General features: G+C 36.4%; 1 protein-coding gene across 1 annotated transcript in view; it reads left to right on the forward strand.

Annotated features, from left to right (window-relative positions):
• The first annotated feature begins 937 nt into the window (after nucleotides 1–937).
• LOC129253938 (integrator complex subunit 8-like) overlaps nucleotides 938–16,673 on the forward strand; it is a 31,043-nt gene continuing 15,307 nt past the window's right edge. The window contains exons 1-7 of the mRNA XM_064095194.1: nucleotides 938–1,306; nucleotides 4,542–4,704; nucleotides 5,321–5,461; nucleotides 6,505–6,576; nucleotides 7,525–7,567; nucleotides 8,090–8,404; nucleotides 8,776–8,934. Of these exons, the coding sequence (XP_063951264.1) occupies nucleotides 1,162–1,306; nucleotides 4,542–4,704; nucleotides 5,321–5,461; nucleotides 6,505–6,576; nucleotides 7,525–7,567; nucleotides 8,090–8,404; nucleotides 8,776–8,934 (1,038 nt within the window). The 5' untranslated portion in view covers nucleotides 938–1,161. The remainder of the gene's footprint in view (nucleotides 1,307–4,541; nucleotides 4,705–5,320; nucleotides 5,462–6,504; nucleotides 6,577–7,524; nucleotides 7,568–8,089; nucleotides 8,405–8,775; nucleotides 8,935–16,673) is intronic.

The raw sequence follows: 16,673 nt of genomic DNA on the forward strand, positions 1-16,673 counted from the left end.
ATTTAACTAGATTTTGATAATTTGAGTTTAAACTTTAATATAGCATCATACAAGAAAAATCAAATTTACATCATATGTAGCAGATCACTCACAGTGGACACAATCAAGTTGTGTTGCATTCTTAAAGTACTCCTTCCTTTCAATTTCAATGTCATTATCATCGAAATTCAACCATCTATTCGGGAGAATTTGTTCATCAGAGGACTGACATTTTCATCTCATGTGGAATTATTAAAGTCGATTAATTCCTGAGTTAGAAGTATAGAACAGATGGTGCTTTCTATTCTTCTAATTTACAATTTGGGAGTATAAAATACATTAACGTCACTGTTGAAATATCATTCTAAAAATTCAACCATCTGTTCTTGAGAATAACTCATCCGGACTGACTTTTCAAAATGTCTATAATTCATGTGATTGTGGAATATAGTAATTCCAGAGTTAAAAGAACCCGACTGCAGTTCATTCTATTCTAAAGTTACATTATATTTTACATTTCAGACATGTCATAAGTTATTATTATTCAAAAGTTGAACTTAAAGTAGAACAAGCTAACTTTGGAACTAACATTTAAGATCTAAACCAAATATTTAAAAGAAATGTCAATTTAAATTTGAATATAGACCTAGGCTAGGTAGGCCGGTGTTCAAAATATTGATCATTTCATAAATAAATTTAAGTCAAGACCTAAAGTCCTGACCTAATTATTAAATTTTAGCTAGACTAACTACTAATAATCAAGAATAACTCACCATAGTCATGGTTCAGCTCTGGAGATCAAACAGAAATTTTGGAACATGGTTTTTCGATAAAAAAATTATTTTGAACAAGACCAATCTGAACAGCATGCAGGAACTGAGTTCGAGTTGCAGCTAGCTAGCTAGCTATATACACTGCACTGTGTGCATTCTAAATTTGCTATCCACGTGTATCTTGTTTACAAGCAGCTTGTGGTGTCACGTGATTCGATGAACCATGGAGTCGCAGTTTGTTGAATTTGAAAGTGAACCAATTTTTGTAATAAATTAGACAGCTTATTGATTATTTACACACGCAACGGTACATTCGTTTGACTCATATCTCGTTGGAAGTTTGGCAATATACAAGGACTTCAGGAAGTACTTTAGTACTTTGGGGCGACTTTGCAGAATCAATGTAAAGATGAATGAAGGCAGAGACTCACCGGTCCCACCTATTGAAAACCGTCGTAGTGATTCGCCTGCTCTTCCCCCGACTCCACTGTTGTGGTTTGAATTTCTTTTGAAGCCAGGCCTACTGGAAAGTCATCTTAGCAGTGAGAATCCAGGTTCGTAAAATCAATGTAAATAATATGACTCAAAACTTTTACTTACGACATATCATTATCAATGGCCTTTTAGGTTACCCAGGGAGCTCCGGCCAGGCAGGGTGACCAGGCCAGATTTCACAAAATGAAATGCGGCTGACAATCAACAAAAAAAGATCAACAAAGTCAAAGAAGGCTCCTCAGTGTTAGACTTATGAAAAAAATATAAAGAATTGGAAGGGAGGGTGAACGAAAGAATGAAGGAGGGAATGAAAAGAGATGAATTGAGAAGAAAGAAAAAAAATTAAGGAAAAATAAAAAAATATAAGAAAGTTAGGATAAAAGAAGGATGAAAGAAAGATTAAAAGAGAGAAAAAAAGGTTTCCGTCATTCTTTGAAAATAATATAGAAAGAAAGGAAGAGAAGATGAATAAATGTGTGAAAGACAAAATAAATGATAGAAAGGAAAAAAGAAAGTAAAAAAGGAGGAGGAAAGAAAAAATGTTTCCTTCATTCTTTGAAAACTGGAAAGAAACAAAGAAAGAACAAAAACAGGAAGGAAGGGAAAGAAAGAATTAGAATGAAAAAATAAAATAAAGCTGAAAGAAAGGAGGAAAAAGAGGGAGGAGAGAATAAAAAAAGGAGAAAATAATGGAAGGAGAGAAAGAACAAAAAGAAAAAGGAGAGGAAGGGTGAAGGAAGCGAAGAAAAGCTTAAGCCATGGAAAGAAAGAATGAAGTAAATAAAAAAAGGAAATTTGATAAAGAAGGAAAGTAAGAGAAAGAAGGAAAGAAAGAAAAATGAACACACAGAGAGAGAAAGGTTCAGGAAAGAAAGATAGGAAATAAAGATAGATGGAACGAAAAAGGGCAAGCAGGAAGGGGATGAAGAAAGAAGGATAGATAAGAAAGAAAGAGGAGAAAAGTTCAAATTTCAAGCAAACAAAAAAAAATCCAATCATCTAACAAAAATCATAATGATATTTGGTATTCTTGTAATTTATTTTTAAAATTGAAAAAAACTAAAATGTTTTAGAAATGAATAAAATTACAAAGTGAAACATTGTCAAACTTAAAAATTAGATGAAGCACCGTGGCATCATACATAACAAGACTCAAAACGAAAGCTGAAACAACTAGATCTAGTTATGAAAACTCAATAACTTGTTCCTCCGATTACATCTCCAAATCAGTAATCTGAGAATCCATAATATAATTATAAAAAATTTCCCACCTATTTTGTGATTATTTTGGTGCAAAAACTGTTTATCATGTGAGATTGTTTGCACCATTGAGAATCTGCTCCGATCCTACATGCCTAGCTAGTAGCCTGCCACACACAGGCAGGAGGCCAGTTCGTCTGAAATGTATTGGGTTAGCAAGAAAATCACAGCTAAACTTGCAAAAGTTTACAGTTATTTATTTTATTATTGTCTCTGCTTCGTCATCTGTTGGTTATTTGATGAAAAGTCATCACTTTTAAATGTATTAACTACATTTTGTTCAATATTCTTAAATACAGGACAAATAGGCGTCCCGAGAAGGGTTTGTTGGGACGCCGGGACAAAGGAGCAAAATACGGGACGTCTGGTCACCCTGGCCGAGGACTCATTCGTGTATTACTAGGCAGACATGGGTACTCTCCAAAATGGGGTAGAATGGGGTCGCATTAGCACCCCAAATAAAAGGGGAAAAAAGAAATTATGCACTTACCTCGATTATATGGATGAAGGTCTATCTTAACACAGACTCCTGACATCGAGGCACAAACTGGACCCTCAAAAAAAGGAAAAGTTCTGTCTTGTTCGTTCTCCTTCTTTCAAAATTGAGAACATAATGGCCGATCGATACCGAGAACGAACGTGACATAACTTTTCCTTATTTTGAGGGTCCAGTTTGTGCCTCGATGTCAGGATGCCGGAGCTCCCTGGGTTAACATTAGGTAGGACCAAAAAAATAAACACCATTTCTACTAAAAAGCATTAGGCCTATTTTAATACTCTTTATTAGCTATATTATCACAGACATTGCTCAAAACTTACCTCAAAATTTCCTAAATAGTGAAAAATAAGGCTATTAAATACTCCATAAAATGTGCCTGGAAATGCATGTAGCATATTGGTCCATCCCTATAGGCTATACTGTGTGGGCTAGTGGCTAAAAATAGGCATTTTAAAGCAATTTTAACGTTAGACTGTTTGAGCCAATGTGAGGAGGCGTGGAAACATGTCACATTGATAGATAATTAATAGAAAATGTGAAGATGTCGCTACATTTAACTACATTGTTCACTCAAAATATAGAAAGAAAATTTGAGGCCAACTCACCGATTAACTTTTTGGACACATGTCTACAGCACAAATCTAGTGCCAAGATGAAGTGTAAAGATAAGGTAGTGCCTACCTTACCTTTACAAGGCTTTACTTTACTAGCTTAGTTTAGGCCCTAGGCCGGCCTATGCAGTTATCCGGATCAATTTACATGTTCATGTCTCATGATGATGTTTGACTTTTGTTTTCTGCTTTCCCGGCTTAGGCTGAGCTGAGCGAAGAGTGAAGCCAAATTTTTAAAATTGATTAGTAACACCAACTTCACTCACCTGCCTTATATGAGATTCAAGCTAACAGTCACAAAGTCACAATAATAGTATTAGATAAAAGCTGTAGAGTCTAGTGCAGTGTGAGTGAAAGTGGATCCATGCCACTTGCACTAGTGCAAGGACCGAGGTAAGTATAAGTATACTAAAATTGCACAAAGAACCGCGTTTTGCAGTGGATTTCTAACTAGTGGGTCGCCTGTGCTGCGATGTCACTTCTGGCGTCCACAACACACGACTTCTATGGCTTGATTTTTCTGTGCGCGGCGGCATATAATGAACATGCATATAATAAGGTCTGATGCGGGGAGTGAATAATTTAATTTTCAAAATACATGTAAATGCCGATGTATTTAGGGAAAAAAGGGTTTGCATTATTGTGAAATAAGTCACCAGTGAGCTCCAGTCCATGTCCATTCGTTGTTTTTTATTTTGTCAGTGCTGTCGAGTGACAATGTGCGTCCACTGAATCCACTCTATACTCCAGCCTATATTAATCTAACTTTAAACATGGCAAGCACACACATGAGAATATTAGCAGAGGACAAATTCCACAATACTTGTATGCCCAAAGGATTCTCAGAATATTTGTCATGACATGAAGAGAAAAGGACTAGATTTTTTAACTTTCTCCTGATTATTCTTTTTAAATTCCCAATAGAGCCCTCAGCTACTCTCTTACTTGAGCAGTTTGTTGACCAATCTATCAAAGAAGCAAACAATGAAGAATCTCCAAGTCAGCATCGAAAGATTCACTCCCTCAAGGTCCTGGCTCTCAAAGTGGCAGCACATCTCAAATGGGACTTCTCTTTCCTCCAGACCAGGTACTAACACCCTGAAGGAACCAATTATAATGTATACACTCAAGACATTTATATCATTTTACTCTCTCCTTTTCTCTCTCTTTCAAAGATGCACGTTGTAGTATCAACTGAGGGTCTTGGCACACGTATTCTTATCTTGTGCCAGTCAATTTTAGGACCCAAAGTCAATCATATGTCTTGCAGTCTATTGCAAATGTATTGCAACCGATTACTAGCCTACTTTTTGCAAGAAAGTATTAATTAGAGTTGCCCAAGTAGAAACTTAACAATCATTTGTAAATTCGTAGTTGAAATTTGATGTTGATTGAAACACGGTTTCTTGTAACACCCCTGAGATTAAAATAAATCACGACACAAATCAAACCTAATATCTTGATATTTCCATTATTTACAACTCATTATAACTTCATATGAGGTATGACTTGGACTTCTGCATCTTATGATAACTCGTGAAAAGACCCTTTGAAAAAAAATTCAAGATAACAGAACCTTTATTTCGACAAGTAATTCAATTCAATTCAGTGGAATTCATTTATTCCCACAGCACCTATTAAATATCAAGTCATTTCTTCCACATATCACTCAAACTATACATATATATTTTTCTTCTTTACAGCCTTCCTTTGTACATGGTACATAAGGTTCTTAAAGACTTTGTTGAGTGGGTTTCCCCTCCAGAGTTAAACATCCAACCAACCACTGATGTATGTAGCTTGGATGACTCTGTTTTGGTTGCTTTGACAATCTACAATAGATGGTAAGAACGTTTAGAAATGCATTATTTTCTTTTGTTTCATTTTATTAAATTTATCATTATCTGTTGGTTTTGATGGTCTTTTTTTAATATGAAGAAATATACAACATTAATTTGGTAAACAAACAGTGATTATCAAAGGCTTGAGTACATGTATTCAATAGTCCTTCCATTGTTCTGTTCATCTATTTCAATCTATTCTCCAGATTGAATTAGTTTAAAGCAGTCAAAAGTAACTGATCAGAATCATCAAATAGAAGCCTTTTATACCCTTGTTCCTTTGCCTTCATGTTTGTATGTCCATTGTCCGGCTAGCCCCCCCCCCCCCCCCCACATGTGCAACCTTCCTGAAATGGTTTGTCTTTTTTTTTTTTTTTTTTCATATGAAATTTTTTAGGTCGACTTCTCTAATTTGGTCATTACTTGGGTAGTTAATGAGGTGAAGTAAGAATGAAGGAAAATTGGAACTGGAACTTTAATGCCACTTTCAGTATCTTGCTGGTCCAGATCAGGCCCGGGCTAAGTCGTAAAATGTTGAGCTTATGAATGCCATTCATAAACTAAAAAGGGGCTATTGTGGTGCTGCTTTTATCAGCACTAGACCACCACCAGGCCGGCACCACACGCTGACCAAAGAGTTTATGGACGATGTAGCAGCTCCACGCCCAGGCCAAAATTCCTCACACGGACCAAGGTAACAGTACAGTGCACTTCCGCTCTGTATAAATTATGGTGTGATCATAAAAGTAGTGTGGCTCTGCTATAGTTACTGAATACTTGTGCTGCAGACTATGATAGTGCGGGCCTGGTGTGGACCAAAAAATCATGAGTTACTGAAAGCAGTATAAGAATGTTGATTATTTTATGACTCTGTCCTTCTATGAAGTATGTTTCTTAGATTGTTTATTTACTTTCTATAAAAGCATATAGACCTAAACATTCTTTTTTTTAAAGTTAATGTCAAGCATTATCATGCAGTTGCAGTTCCGTGGATAAGTAATTGGCATCATACTTTTGAGAGTGAATTGTTTTTTTATTATTATTAGGAGTGTGAGAACATTTGTTGAGAGATCAGTCCCATCCAAGTTAATCAAGACACCACCTGGTAATGTTCCTGGGTAAGTTTATTTCATATACAGAAACAGGGAAATTCTTATTTTTCTATTTTGGGGTCAGTTTTTTGTGTTATTTGATTAAAGGAAACCAAAACCCAAGAAAAAAAACCCAGTCTTTTTGGAATGAGTAAAACAAGAGGAACAATTTAAAACAAGTTTCATCAAAATTGGTTGTGAAATAAGCAAGTTATGGACGTTTAAAAGGTCTTATTGTACTTGATGTGGGTATCCTGAAATTGGCAAACATGCTTCAAAATGGCTGATTTTGTGGACAACCTTCTATTTGTTTTGTACACAAATTTTCAGATTTTCCCCTTAATTTTTACATATTTTACATCATTTCCTCCTGACCTTGACATATGTGGTGTGAATTATATTTTCCCATGACATATGTTGTGCCCAGAAGGAGGCAAGATGCAATTTGAAAGATAATGGGGAAAATCTGAAAAATTGTGTACAAAACAAATGGAGAATTGTCCACAAAATCAGCAATTTTGAAGCACGTTTATCAATTTGAGGATCCCCATAGAAAGTACAACAAGACCATTTAAGTGTCCATAACTTGCTTATTTCACAACCGATTTTGATGAAACTTGTTTTAAATTGTTCCTCTCATTTTACTCTTTCCAAAAAGACTGGGTTTTTTTTGGGGGGGGGGTTGGGTTTCCTTTAATCGAATAACACAAAAAAATGGATTGCTTCTCTTTTTGGGTTTTGGTTTCCTTGATTGGTTTATGCAATTTTATAGTATTTCCTAAATTGTGTTTTGAAAAAAAAAAACCTTTTTTTTTTAAATAATTATTGAATTTCACCCCACCTTCAGATTAAGTATGTAAGACAAATAATTTCTTTAAACTAGTGATCATTTGCTTGGGCACTATAGAAAGTTAGAACTGAAACATGAATGAAATGTACATTGATTTGTGTAATTTAAATGTTCTTTTGTTTCAGTGCCTTCAATGTGGCTGGGGTAAACGATATGGTCATGAAAACGGTAAGTTCCCATGGATTTTGGGGGGGGGTTTTCATTAATTACTTTGCTTTGTGTGAACATCTTTTGATAAAACCTATACCCATTCAGACCTTGGATCAGGTGCCATGCATTAAGTTTGAACAGATTTCAAAAGCAAAGAAGGAATATTTAGTTATCCTTGGGGCTGGTTCTCAAACTGTCATAACACTGGCATTCTACTTCCCTCTGAAACATTTGTCATAGTTATTAGTATTCACACATTTTGTGTGGAGATCTCAGAGGTAAGCTTGCTTATAACAGTTTCAAGACCTTTCTAATCCTTCTGAATTACAGGTAGCTCAACTTTGCACAGAGAGTTGTCTTGTGAGATAGGGATGTTATGAGAGTTTGAAGGGACAGTGTATTGATACAATCTACTTAAAAAGCATTTTCGATTTGTGTTTTGTTCCTTAACAAATTATAGATTTATGGGAAAGTTTCTCAGTTTATATAATGCCTCTCAATGGAGAATACACATGTATGAATCTGTCTCATCGCACTCAGGTCAAGGACACTCTTCCGGATTCTCTCAACTTCTTGGAGCGATGCCTACCCCTTGATCGAGACATCTACTTCCCAGACACCCATACTTTCATTGACATTGATGCCTTCTCCTCCTCCTCACCCACCCCATCATCATCAGCCAATGCTAACAACTCTCTCACAAAGCTACCAGCTCCACAGCTGCATGGAATCAAGGTCACCAAGGAAGAGTTCCTTTGGCAGTTGAACTATGACCTTGGATGCTACAGCTTCCATGAGCAGCAGTACGGAAAGGCAGCAGACATGTTCCAGAGAGTCCAGGAACTTTCTCCCAAGGTAAAAGTACATTTCATTATGATATTCTATAATTGATTTTGAAAGGTTTCCATAAACAGGTCTGATATGTATAGAAAAATGTATTTAAAGAAATGTTTTGACTGTAATTACTACAAGTAAGCTTTTGGACAGACTAAGAGGACGTCCAATGAAAAATACAGTCTGCAGCTGTCCAGTATTCATTAATGTCTTGTTCAGTAAGCAAATCTTTGACTGATTTCAGCAATGCATTTGTCATTTATACTTTTTTGTTCTGTTTACAAGCCAGTACTTTTGAAAATGCTATTATGAAAACTTATCTGATTATTTGACACTTATTATTGATTTTGTTAGTGTAAATTTTCTTTTTGGGGGGTTTCACTTGTCTAAAGGTTGAAACTTCCTTTTACTGCTGCCCTGAAGCCTCAAAGTTAGAAGGTTATCTGGCTGCATGCAGTGCCCTCATTGGTCAGAATCTGAACAGACTTCCGTCCAATGAGCCTCCATCACTTCTATCAAGATGTGAGGCCAGCAAAGCAAGAAATTATCAGGTATGTGTTCTGGTGACATTAGTTCTTTTAATGAATTTATTCATTTTTTGTAAGTTTGTGAGTATGTTTAAAGTATACACACAAAGAAAATTCACGAAAGTGATGATTATAGACAAATTATATATGAATGGAAAGGTCTTGTCTTTTTATACACAAATATGTCACTAAAAAGTCTTATCGATGTCGTGGAAATGCAAGAAATGAAATTATTAGAGACCATTCTAAGCCCCCCAGCCGCCCCCCAGACCGACAGTTCACGCAGTGAAAACAGTCGAGAATAATGACGTCACACAATAATCGAGCTCATCATCCCTCTGTGCATAATACACTGAATCACCTTACTGACCTCTTCAATATCTTCCGAATTTACCGTTTTCTTCATGTAATGTGACATCCGAATTCTGTTTTCGACAACTTCAGACTATAAGGGAACCAGAACTGTGTTATTTTGCCCGTTTTTTATTGAATTGTGAACTGGAAAGATCGATTTTGTCCACTCGACAGTCTTCGTTGTGTTGCTCTACTAACTATTGAAAAACTCCAAGCTGCACGGTCCCATTCACTTGCTCCCGATGCATGTTGCAGGCTACGCTGTTTGATCCAGTCAAAAGTCAAGGTAAGCATGTTTGGAAACTGTACTTGTTCTGACGATGCATTCAGGTCAGATGACAGATACAGATCTGATATAAGTTTAGAATCATGCATTTTGGCATAACTACTATTAAAATTAAAAAGTTTTTATTTTAGAAATAATGTTTTTGTACAATTCCACCCAAGGCAAGGGTTCATTACATGCCGCCACGCACAGAAAAATCAAGCCATAGAAGTCGTGTGTTGTGGACCCAAGAAGTGAGATCCCAGACGCCTCCAGGCTAAGCACGCGCGACCCACTAGTTAGAAATCCACTGCCAAACGCGGTTCGTGGTGCGGGGTTAGTATACTTAAAGCAAGGTTTCCACTTTGGCGAGTTAACATCGCGAGTTATGGCGAGTTATAGCGAGTTGCCAAAATGAGGTACTCGCGATAACTCGCATAAAGCTCACCATGAAACTCGGGACAACTCGCGACAACTCGGCATGGCTCGGAGGAGCTCGTTCAAGCTCGGGACAACTCTCCTTGAAGTCGTGAGCTGTTTCAAAATTTTTGAACATGTTCAAAAATTTTGCTAACTCGCTGTAACTCGTGCTGAACTCACCTAAACTCGTTATATACTCGCAGTACTCGCAATAACTCGTAAGAAGCTCGAAATAAACTCACAATAACTCGTAATAACTCGCCACATCTGAGTATACGCGAGTGCGTTCTGAGTTTTCAAGAGTGATATACGAGCATTGCGATCGTTTTACGAGTCCAGCGCGACTTTAGATCGAGCACCCCGAGTTACAGCGAGTTTCGTATGAGTTTATTCCGAGTGCGTTGCAATAGCTCAGAGGCATGCCAGCTGAATGATAAATGTCCAGTGATCTATATTTTCCCCACATATAAACCCCTCAACAAAGTTTGGAAATCTGAAATTGGCCATTAATATCTCCCAACTCCAAAATTTACACATTGCATATTAGACATCATTTAAAAGGTCATTCAATTTTCTTTACAATGGTACCATGCTTGTTATGATCATGCCATCACGAAAAGAGCAGGATTCAAAAGTGTTGGATAAAGTCTGAATTGAAAAGTTGCAAAACGAGCAAAAAAGTTTGGAAATCTGAGTTTGGCCATTAATTTATCCTGACTCCAAATTTTACACAATGCATATTTGATATCTTTCAAAAGATCATTTGATTCTCTTTAAAATGATCCCATGCTTGTTATGATCATGCCATCAAAAAAGAGCAAAATTAATAAGTGTTGGATGAGGTCTGAAGTAAAAAGCTGCAAAACGAGCAGAAGTAATCAGGGTCAATACAGAACATGATTTTTTTGTCTGTGTCAATAAAGATGAAAATCCATTCAAATCAAACCCCTGCTTTTTCATTTCATAATGTTTTGTTGTGGTTTATGTTTGTTTGTTGTGTGTTTGCTTGTGCAGAGGTGTGTTTGATTCCATTTGAATGTTGATGTTAAGGTGCATGAAAACAATTGCTGAGAATCTCACTCATCATCATGGAAGAAAAGAACAGTGACTTTCAATATTGTGTCATTTTGCAAATTTTCACATTTAAGGCACTGCACCTCCATTTGAGCCAAATACATATCATGGAAAGTATCACTTTAAAGAAGATTAAATAATCTATTCATTGATATTAATTTAACATTGATATTTACTAAAACCGAGGCGGGATTACCGGTCAAACTCAAAAGAAACCGCTAAAAAACTCACTCATCACCACGGAAAAAGGAACAGTGACTTTCAATATTGTGTCACTTTGCAACTTAATTTTGAATTTTGACCTTGCCCCACATTTCAAGGCACTGCACCTCCATGTGAACCATAATCATATCATGTAGGGTATCATTTTAAAGAAAATTAAATGATCTATTCATTGATATTAATACCAATTGATATTTACTAAAACCGAGGAGGGAGTTTTGATTAAAGTCGGATTTCCAAACTTTTTTTGAGGAGTTCATTTTAAAGTGAGAGCACATTTTAACTGACCCACGCAATGTACACGTACTTTTAAAAAGGCTGTTGCCACTGCATTATTACAACTTTCAACAAATAAGGAGAGAAATATGCCTCGATCCAAAAGATCCAAGAGTTGTGGCCATTCAGGTAGGGAAACAGCGAAAGAAGATGACATTCAAACAAGGGTAGAAGAAGTGCAGGAAGAGAAAATTGAAACGAAAGAGGAGGTCAATGACGAGCAGAGCCAAGGTAAAAGAACAAGACATCAAACTAGACAAGATCCAAGTGGAGCGCCTCTGGCAGTCTCACCTGCATCACGCTATCCAATATACAGTGCGTATAAAAAAAACGGGACAGATTTGAAAAGTCTATAAAATTTTAGTTTCAAATAATGATGTCTATATTTTGGTGTTAATAGATGCTCTAAGGTCTTATCTTTGAAATGCAATTTAAAAAAATAAATTTTATTCATGCTTGACCGAACACGGGACGTTTTTGTTGGGGGTTCAAAAAGAGGCTTGCGCCAGAATTGCAGAATATGTGTAATACAATGATCAGACTTCTTGCTAATCAGGAGACTTCCTCTTGACCTTTTCATTATCTGTGCCACAATTTTCGAATTATGTTGTCAAATTTCATTTACAAAGTTATTTATTTAATTGAATTATTTTGTTTTTTTCATTTAAACTTCTCTTACCTTTTAATTTTTCTTCATAAGTAACTGAGAAAAGAAGATTTTTTTTGATAACTCAAGCAAGAAGATTTGAATTATTAATTGGGAAAACTTGTGATTATTCAAATCGTTTTATTATGTGAAACAAATTATGTTATGTACCTTTAAAAGACATGAATCTATTTTTCAATAGGTCATTAATTCGTTGACCAAGTTTAATTGCTTGACAGGAAACACAGGAAGGGATTCATGTCTTTCAATGGCAATGGTGTATTGAGTCAATTTTGAAGGAGCTAGATATGGCAGATCGGGTAAAATGTATTAAAAAGTTGTGAGCGAGCGAAATGAGCACGCAAATATTCCCACTTTTTTAATTACAATATCAAATTTTGTGATAGATTTTGACATAATATTCAGCAAATAATATCATATTTTACTTTCTATCTTTCCTTTTATTTCCTGTCCACTTTTTTTTGGTCATGATTTTTTTAATTGAGGGGGGGAGCAACCCCCGAGCGCCCACCCATCTGTGTGGCTTTGTTCAAAAGGCACCATAATCTTTGTAGCACATAATGAAAGGATTTGAATAAAAAATCCATGCTCTCCCATAATTCGGTTGAAAGAAATAATTTTAGCTTGAAGAAGGAATATTCAAAGCTAACAGAGAGCATATTAAAAAGAAATAACAGAATAATTCAATCAAATAAATAGATCTGAAAATGAATTTTGACCGCATGATTTGAAAATTATGGCAAAGATAATGAAAAGGTTAAGAGGAAGTCTCCTAATTAGCAAGAAGTCCGATCATCATATTACTCATATTCTGCAATTCTGGCGCAAGCCTCTTTTTGAACCCCCAACAAAAACGTCCCGTGTTCGCTCAAGCATGAACAAAACTATTTTTTTTTAATAGCATTTGAAAGACAAGACCTTAGAGCACCGATTAACAAATCTGTCCCGTTTTTTTTTTATACGCACTGTAGAAGCAGTGCTGACTCTGAAAACTACTATAAAATAATTATTCACAAAAACACCATTCATACAATGATACAATACTACGTTCATTGACAATAAATGACATTTGACCTTTATCATGTGACCTAAGACTTGTCAGTGATACTAGATTACCCCTATATCCACATTTTATCAACTGTATCTAAACTTTGAAAGTCATGACAGCAATATAGTATTAATCTCCAAGATGGCCAAAGTTCAATAACCTTAAATGACCTTTGACTTTGGTCATGTGACCTGAAACTGGCATGAGATGTTCGGTGATACTTGACCACTCTAATATCCAAGTTGATGAATCATATTCATAATCTTTCAAAGTTATGATGGTAATTCAACAAATATCCCCAACAAGGCCAAAGTTCATTGACCTTAAATGACCTTTGACCTTCGTCATGTGACCCGAAACTTGCACAGGATGTTCCGGAATACTTGATTACTCTTATATCCAAGATTCATGAATCAGATCTATAAACTTTCAAAGTTATGATGGTAATTCAACAGATCACCCGAACATCACTAAAGTTCATTGGCCTTTGACCTTGGACATGTGACCTGATATCCGCACATGATATTTAGTGATTCCTGATTACTCTTATGTTCAAGTTTCATGAATCAGATTCATAAACTTTCAAAGTTATAATGTTAATTTAACAAATACCCCCAATTGGCCAAAGTCCATTGACCCTAATTGACCTTTGACCTTAGTCATGTGACTTAAAACTCAAGCAGGATGTTTATATACTTTAATAACCTTATGTCCACGTTTCATGAACTAGGTTCATATATTTTCTAAGTTATGATGACATTTCAAAAACTTAACCGTAGGTTAAGATTTTGATGTTGATTCCCTAAACATGGTCTAAGTTCATTGACCATAAATGACCTCTGACCTTGGTCTTGTGACCTGAAACTCGAGAAGGATGTTTAGTAATGCTTGATAAACCTTATGGTCAAGTTTCATGAACTAGGTCCATATACTTTCTAAGTTATGATGCCATTTCAAAAACTTAACCTTCGGTTAAGATTTGGTGTTGACGCCGCCGCCGCCGGCATCCATCTTTGAGTGCCAAAAATATGCATATCCCGCCCCTTGGTCGTATGAAACTCTTATCACTCGTAACAAAATCTTTATAACTCGTTCAGAGCTCGCTTTAAGTCGTATAAAGGTCACCGCAACTCATAATAAGCTCGGCCTGACTCGTTTCGCGCTCGGTTCACTCGTACAGCGAGCGTAGTGAACTCGATGTTGAGTCGTTTGTCACTCAAGCAAATTCCAGGAAAAAATGTAAATTTCACGCGAGCTTGTGCGAGCTAAGGCGAGTTAGAGCTCGCACAGCTCGCGTATGACTCGCAACTCCAACTCGCCAAAGTGGAAACCTTGCTTAAAATTCCAGCAGATTTTTTCTTCAGATTTCTAAAACTGGTCAGGACTCAGGCAGGCAATTAAATTATTTAGGAGCACTGAGTGGTATGGACCATGGCTGAAAATCTGCTGTTTCAGAGGAATGTTTAAGTTTTTATTATACACAGAATTATATCACCATGATGCCGATGTCATGAAGCCAGACAAATTTTCAGCAGTGATTACCCTGATTCCTGGCCAAAATCACTCACACGTATTGCGAGGTTAGTATTAGTATACTAACCACGAACCGCGTTTGGCAGTGGATTTCTAACTAGTGGGTCGCGCGTGCTGGGATCTCACTTCTTGGGTCCACGACTTCTATTGCTTGAATTTTCTGTGCGCGGCGGCATGTAATGAACCCTTGGGTGGGCCAAAATTAGAGTCTGGTGTTTCTTTCTGATTAGAGTGTTGCTGCATATATGTATGCGTAATGCCTTCAACAATGAAGATAAATGCAATCTTTGTAATGACACAGAGACTCAGAGAGCACCGTACCTCAAGTGATGTTCGTGTAGTCTCCACTTCACTACTGGAGTACTGCTACAGCCTACACTACGCTACACACTTACCCGGGTAGGTGTGGCGTACATGTACGGTAGTGTAGCGGTAGTGAAGTGGAGTGGGGCCTACACAAACATCACTTGAGGTAGAGCACCAGTGTTCTGAGTGGAACTTTTCAGGTGTCTAAACCTACTATCATTTGTTGTTGACCGGGAATTACATGCCACCGCACGTCATCAATCATCACGATAATTAAATTCATACTTTGATTTGATTATTTAAACTATTTCTTTTTTTCTCTCTTCTACACACAGATCTGCACAATTGCTAACTCTGGTGACTTCTGGTCTCTGCTTGCTACCTCAATCTGGGAGATTCCATCATGTCCTTTTACTATGATTTGGATATAGCCATTTTTTTCTTCACTCTTTCCAGGACCTACGGTTTGCAAGTTGTGGAATGATAATGATACAAAAGAAAAAAATTCTTTATCAATCTTGGAAACAATTTTGAGCACAGTTTTGGAGAGAACTAAGAAATTTTACTCGGACAGGAATACAGCTTGTCAAAAATAATAACACACAATTTAAAACGAAATAACAATTTTAATGTTACTAGGGCATTTTGCGAGAAATGTTATACTCAATCACACGTCCCAAATCAAGGGAAAGTCCTTTGATTAAACATGTAGTTGAATTGCGATTGCAACTCGACCTTATTACGCTTGAATTTGAATTTAAGACTTACGCTTGATTTGCAATTGAACATAAGTTTCTTGCAGTGCCCCATAATTATGTTTTGTTATCAGATATTTAACGTGCTGATTTTTCTCGAAAGGTATAATATATTTGTCCTTTTAAACGGTATTTGAATATGGGTACGCCTTTTATTTGTTTTCCACAATATTTATTGCATGTATGAACAGAAGTGAAATATTTATTGTGAAGCACTGTGAATGTTGTGTGATGGTTCATCATCAGACTGAAAGCCTGGTGGATGTGAGGAAGTGGCCTGGATGAAAGAAAAGTGAACATGTGTCCAATTACTGATTTGCATATTCTAAGACAATTTTGTTTCTGGATAAATTTTGCTATGCATTCCCTACATTAAGAGTAAAGGAGAAGTCCACGCAATCAAAAATTCATTTGAATTTAAAGAAAAATAACAAGATATTGCAGGAAATTTCATAACAAGTGGAATGCCTCTGGCCGTCTCACCTGCATCACGCGATTCAATATAGCAGCAGTGCTGATTTTGAAAACTACTATAACTCGCACAAGATGTTCAGTGATACTTGGTTACTTTTATTTCCATGTTTTATGAACTAGACCAATACACTTATAGAGATATGATGGCAATTCAACAAATACCCCCAACGTGGCCAAAGTTCTTTGACCTTACATGACCTTTGACCTTGATCATGTGACCTGAAACTCGCACAGGATGTTCAGTGATACTTGATTACTATTATGTCCAAGTTTTATGAACTAGACCAACACACTTTCAAATTTATGGCTGTAATTCAACAAATACCCCAATTTGGCCAAAGTTCATTGACCCTAAATGACCTTTGACCT

Source organism: Lytechinus pictus, chromosome 2 (assembly GCF_037042905.1).
Source record: "Lytechinus pictus isolate F3 Inbred chromosome 2, Lp3.0, whole genome shotgun sequence".
NCBI lineage: Eukaryota > Metazoa > Echinodermata > Echinoidea > Temnopleuroida > Toxopneustidae > Lytechinus > Lytechinus pictus.